This window comes from Vicia villosa, linkage group LG3 (genome assembly GCF_029867415.1).
Source record: "Vicia villosa cultivar HV-30 ecotype Madison, WI linkage group LG3, Vvil1.0, whole genome shotgun sequence".
NCBI classification, from domain to species: Eukaryota; Viridiplantae; Streptophyta; class Magnoliopsida; order Fabales; family Fabaceae; genus Vicia; species Vicia villosa.
In genome coordinates, this window is record NC_081182.1 from 27,301,747 (window position 1) to 27,308,556 (window position 6,810).

Genomic DNA, 6,810 nt, shown 5'->3' on the forward strand with positions numbered 1-6,810 from the left:
TGCAGTATAAATACACGCCTTATGAGTTGTTTCTATGTAAAAAAAAGGCTTAATACCCATTTTGGTCCCGTACCTATGCCTCGAGGTCCATTTTGGCCCTCTTTCTTTTAAAAGTTTCAAGTTGGTCCCTTACGTTGTCTAACAGCATCAAAGTGGTCCTTTCCGTCAAAAATTGGCTAACGGCGTTAGTTTAAATGACGTGAAAGTTGAGGTGGATTGGTGGAATGTCTATTCATTACCTTCTTCTTCCTTGTTGCTGAAACACTTTTCTATTTTCCCCCAAATTCAACCATAATGCAAAATACTTCCAAAATTCCCCTAATTGAAACCTAAATCATCATCTAATACCCTTCATACTATTAAAACAAAGACAATACAGAATGAGATTCATAATCAAAAAGAGGAATTTTGTAAGATTGCTGCACAGATCCTCTCTTTCTCCAACAAATTTCCTCTGTTCACAAACCCCTCTTCCAATTTTAAACACACAAAATGATTGCAAATTAAACAAAAATTCAGTACAACGACGGTGAAAATGGTAACATGAGATTTCTCAGATATTCCTTGTTCTTCGTGTTTCCAATTTTCCTCTTCTTCTTGCGGAAGTCTGATTTGTGTGTTTCTCGTGCGTTGCTTGAAGGTGGTTCGTGAATTGGTTGTTGCGGATGAGATTGTTGCGCGTCGGCTTTGCTTGAAGGTTTTTCGTTTTTTATTCTGGACTAGATCTGGATGGGTTGTTTAATGGTAGCAGATTTAGAGGTTTGTAAAAATGTGGGATGTTTTGGTTCTGAATGCAGGTTTATTGTTCTAGAAAATATTTTAGAGGAGTAATTACATTAGAGGTTGCTGCCAAAACAATCAAATACAGTTGAGGGAGTTGTTGAAATCTATGTTCATTGTAGAAGCACCAGAACAAATCAAGAGGAAGATATTTTTTATCCCAATGTCTCTATAGAAGCAGGAAGCAGTTTAGACATGGCATGTTTCTATTACATGACGACTGTAATATATTTCATTTGTAAATTAAATGACAAACTGTGAAATAGCCTAGTGGTATAGTGATTTACATAGCAACCAAAGTGTTCATGGTTCAAGTCTTGGTTGAGGGCAAACGGGACAAAAAGGGTATTAAGAAAAGAAAGGAAAAAAAACATGTGAAACAACTTGAGAAGATAATTTATAACTTTTAGTAGAGTAACAAACCCTTTGGCAAAAAAGAACCATAGGTTAAAACCTTTCTTTAAAAGTGAACAACATGTTGAAATTTCCTATTTAAATTCTTTAAAATGGACCATGAAGAAAGGTTTTTTGACTTTTTCTATTACAACACGGATCAAAATCCTTTGTCTAAGTCAAAAGCAAAATCCACAATAATCTTCTTTTTGTTTGACAAGAATTTCAAAAGCGTAAACATTACACAATATGCATGATTCCCCACTAAACACGCCATCTAAAAAGACAACAAATAATGCATCAAATTTCTCCATATAAAACACTAACACTACCCATAATTTAATAGTACCACAAAATATCTAAATTAAATTTCAAACCAAAACTAGCCACCATAGACCAAAGTCCAAACCTCTTAAAGTCTTTATTAGCCCCCACATAATAATCTTTTTAATACAAGAAAAAAAGTTCAAGCCTTCAAATTATACAAACACAAAACCCTTCAAGTTTCAATCTCTTCTCCTAGCTAGTTCCTATGGAAGATTTTCATAGATCAAAATCTATTTCAAATGGCCACCAAATGAATATGCAGCTAGAAAACTACTATGGACCAACAAAACCTTATGATCTAAGAAGCTATAGCTCTTCCTATGTACATGCTTCTAAGGATTTGAAGTTGAAGAAAGGTAAAAGCTTCTCATCTGGCTCATCTTTTTCTAAGTCTTTGAGTTTTGTAAATGATCCTGAAATTCAGAGAAAGAAGAGAGTTGCTAGCTATAAGATGTATTCTGTTGAAGGGAAAGTTAAAGGATCTTTTAGAAAGAGTTTTAGATGGCTTAAGAATAAGTACTCAGAGGTTGTTTATGGTTGGTAGAGATTTTTTTGTTTTGGAAACTTTGTATGAAATTTGTGATTTTGATTTCTTTTAAGAAATATGAGATATGATTTATTTAGAAGAATTGTAGATAAATCATTATTGAGTTATGATCGTTTTACATGATTTTGGTAAGGTTTTTGATTATATATGTCATAAAGTTACTTAATATTGGAATTTAATTGTAGTTTTTTTTTTTTTGTTGAGGATTTTAATTTTGTGTATTCTCATGTGTAGTAACCTTTGTATTTGTTTGTAATATGTATAATCCAAATAATCTATTTAATAACATAACTATGATATTTTCATGATCATTATTTTGTTACAAATCAATTATTGGGTCGTAAATCTAAATACTTTTTTTGAAAGACCCTAGAATTTATTAAGTTTCATAATCTGAACACTTGTCTTTCTCCAAAGCAATTATACAAAATAGAAATGGATAGATTCCATTTCACATTCTATAAGTCCTTATAAAATCGTTACTATAGATAATACTATATTTTATATGATAAAGTTTTTACTTTAATGAAATAATAATTGAGGTCAAATGTCTTGAAATGTCCTATTTTAATTTTATTTTTAAAAAAAATTAAATCTTATTCATCGATTTTTTAAATTAATCGACAGGTAATGTAACTTATGGTTTGTGTTTCGATTTTCTGTTCCTGCAATTTCATGTTTTATTTATAACCAAAATGATGTCCTTATTTTTTAAATTTTTTAACTTCACTATAAATCATAATCTCTCGATTTTTTAAGCAGCCGACATGAAATGTTGCTTATTTTTTATTTAATTAAAATAGAACTAAGTTGTTATCTCGGTGCTTGCTACCAACCGAGATATAAACACCAAACAATATTACATTCCAATATCAGGATGTAAACCCTCAATCATTTTTGCTAACTCCTATAAAAAATGTGTGCCTTAGTGAACGAACGAATGTCCAATTCTTCAACTTTTCCACCTAACGACCGAAACACCATTCTTCCTCTTCTCTACCTAACAAACTGGAACATTATTATTCATCTTCTCTAAGTCGAATGAAATAAACAAAGGAGGAAGGAAACTTGAAACTTAAACCAACACATTTCCTTGACTCTCTCATCAAGTTTCCGATATGTAAGAGTTTCTTCATGATGGTACCAATAATCTTCTTGTTATTGTAGTTGTCGTTGTCGTTGTTTTTGTTTTTTGTTGTTTTTTTTACGCTTAGGGTATAACGTTGTGTTGTTTTTCAAGTATTTATTGTTGTTGTTGTTTAGTGTTATTGTTGTTTCATTGAGATAGAATGTTCATTATTGTTGGTTGTGTACGCTTTTTATTTTATTTTCAAAAGTTTATGTGATTATGGATCGTAGATACGATGAAAACCAATAGATTAAGTAAAGAGTATGATAATGGAGTGATTCAATTTCTTGAATTCACAGAAAAAATATTCTTGACAATTATAAGATTTTTTATTGTCCGTGCAAAAATGTCGAAATACGCAAAAATATTCCAAGATATATTCAATTTAGGTTGTTATGTAACTATTCAAAATTACATGAAATGGGTATGGCATGGTGAAGTGACAAAAAAGACATGTGTCACATAGAGTTGAAGTTGATGAATATATGAATGATACTTTAGAAGATATGATTCGCGATATTGGAGTAGACTCTTTTGAGAAAGCCCATATGGATTATACTTTACAAAGTGACATGGAAGAGTCGTTATTTTCTGGATGCAAAAATTTTACAAGACTGTCAACTGTGTTAAGACTATTTAATATTAAGGTAAAAGGTGGATGGACGGATAGAAGTTTCATTGAATTTCTTGAATTGTTACAAAAAAATGCTTCCAGAAGGTAACACATTGTCGAACTATAGCTATGATGCCAAGAAGATATTATGTCAAATGGGTTTGGACTATGTCAAAATACATGCATGTCGTAATGATTACATATTATAAAAGGAAGAGTATGAAAACTTGAAGGAGAGACCAAGGTGTTGGGAGTTACGCTACAAGCTAAAGGAAGATGGTGCTGAAGATGATGATGGTGTAACCAGAAAGAGTGTTCCTGCCAAAGTGATGTGGTACTAGAGCTATCAAATGGGCCAGTCTGGCCCAGCCCGCTTCGGTCCAGTGGACCAAAATATTTAAATGGGTTGCCCCAGCCCGATTGCTTAATTAGGCTACAGAAAATGAGTTCGGTCCATTTTTCAAAGGTCCGTGCAGCCCGATGGGACAGCCCTGCCCGTATTTTAATATCATAGTTTTAATTTATAAAAGACATGTAATGGATAAAAGCTACATAACATACGTAAAGAGTCATTATAAACTTAGTTAAGTGATGTTTAAAATATTTATCAAATCAACACCTATATATATATATATATATATATATATATATATATATACACCACAAAAACATCCATGTAAAAGTACAAAGTAACTTAATATTATTACCAATACTTATCAAATTTTCTCTTCATCTCACAACCATTTCCTTTATTAAAAACACATTTGTGCTTTCATATCTTATCTCAATCTTTTTTCTCCAAAATGTAACAAAAAAAAATTAATGGGACAACCCGAAGCCCGCTTGGCCAAGCCCGGCCCGACCCATGAAAAAATAGACCCGATGGGTTGGGTAAAAAAGATAGGATCGTGTTTTTTTAAGGTATTTTGCGGCCCGGCCCGTGCTAAATTATTGGGCTTATGGGTCAGACCTATAGATCGGATCCATTTTGACACCTCTATGTGGTACCTATCGATAATTCAAAGGTTCAAGAGACTATTTGCTAATGTTAATGACACAAAGAATACTATATGACATATAGATGAAAAAGTATCTGATAGAAAAATTCTTCATGTACCTTATTCATTGCAATGAAAGAAAATTGATTTGTTGTTTCTATATTTTATCCTTGAGCCAAGGAACCTTAGGTTTGGACTTGCCACCGACAAAATGAACTTATTTGATAATATAAGTACTAGTCATACTTCATGTAATATTCTTCTCATAATTTACAACACGTCTTTGTGGTTGTGCATGAAGCGCAAATATATCCTCGACATCCGCAACAACTGCCTTATCATCAAGATCTCAGGTTCATTCATCAGATCTAGAACCTCTACGTCGGATACTGCGGGATGCACGAAATGGCTCAGCCGCCGCCATCCGCCTCATGTGAGAACCAGTCGAGGCTACTCTTCTGGCCTAAAATGTGAGTTCTCGACGTCATTTTCCCTCGTACGAGCCATCGCTGCAGTACATGCAGCTCTGTCACGCCTAGAAGCAATTGTGTCGTCTAATCCTCACTGCAAATATAATAAAAAATTATGCAATTTACATTACCGCATTAATTAAAAATTTAGAAAAACTTCACGCATTTCCCGAATTTTTTGAAGTTTTCGATTACTTTAAGAAACATTTTATACTATCAGTTTTTTTCAAAAACACCACTAGAATACGTGCATTTTTATTGGTTTTTTTTTAAAATAGAATATAAACCATGCACTTTTACTAATTTTTTAAAAATATACAATAGAAACCATACATTTTTATTGGATTTTAAAAAAAAATCTATAGAAATGCATTTCTATCAGTTTTCTAAAAGTTCTATAAAACATGTGTATTTTTACCGACATTTTTAAAATATTGGATAAAAATACATGTGAAACATGAATTTTTACCGGTCATTTTTAAAAAACCGATAAAAATTGATGTTTTCCCTAAAATTCAGTAAAACTTTATACTTAACACTTAGGAGGTGCCAAGGATAAATTTTGGAGGTCCTAAGATAAATTTTCTCTTTATTGTATATAAGCCCATCAGGGCTTAAATTGTATTTTGATTTGGTTTAAATAGAAAAAGATAATTTTTTTATAGACTCCCAATTTTTTTAAAAACCGCAGCGAAATTTTAAAAATGTCTTTATAAAAAGATGATATCGGAGATGCACATTTGGAAACACGTTTTTTTGGAAAATGAGTGTCTTCGGAGATGCATATCCGAAATATTCTATTTTATGGTCTTGAAATTTTTCGCATATCCGAAAAAACTCAATAATTATAAAAAAATTAAAATCAAGGTGAATCAATACAATTAATAATAGTATAATTAATTGTATTAATTTAAATATATTATTAAATATATATCATTATAATCAAGATATAATAATAATATTAGTCTAATAAATATTAAAATCTACACCTTATTTTTATATATAAAAAAATAATAATAATAATAATAAAGATATTTATATACTATTTTTTTTATTTTTTTATGATACATAAAAAAATTATTTCATAAACTAATTTTTAAAAACAATTTATAGTTAAAAAATTCATTTTATAAATAAAATTTTCAAAACAATTTTAGAGTTTAAAATTAGTTTACTAACTTATATAAATGGAAAATATTTTTATTATATTTCATAAGTAAATTTTGAATTATATAAAATTAAATATATAATTTATTCACTAAATAAAATTAAGATAAAATCTTCTTGTAATTTTTTTAAATTAAATGAAAAATGATTTGTTTATCATAATTAATTATTAAAATAATTTTTATATTTGGGATTTTTATTTATTATTTTGAAAAACTATGTAATTATAAATTTCTATTAAAATATGAATAAAGTACTAAATAATTTTATTCTTACTTGATCTCTTTTATTTTAAATTTTGGTTGAATAATTATTAATGTATTTTTTTTATATAATTATAATTGTTGTGTGTTAGTTATAATTTTTGTAATTATTAATATGAAATT

The 6,810-nt window shown here is 29.7% G+C and overlaps 1 protein-coding gene across 1 annotated transcript; it reads left to right on the forward strand.

Annotated features, from left to right (window-relative positions):
- The first annotated feature begins 1,531 nt into the window (after nucleotides 1–1,531).
- On the forward strand, nucleotides 1,532–3,380 carry LOC131655248 (uncharacterized). Its single transcript, XM_058925139.1, has one exon. It carries the CDS (start codon nucleotides 1,706–1,708, stop codon nucleotides 2,042–2,044), a length of 339 nt encoding a protein of 112 aa, XP_058781122.1. The 5' UTR covers nucleotides 1,532–1,705; the 3' UTR covers nucleotides 2,045–3,380.
- The last annotated feature ends 3,430 nt before the right edge of the window (nucleotides 3,381–6,810 follow it).

Excerpts from the sequence above, each read along its gene's own strand:
- LOC131655248 (XM_058925139.1), top strand. The coding sequence starts at position 1,706 with ATGGAAGATTTTCATAGATCAAAATCTATTTCAAATGGCCACCAAATG.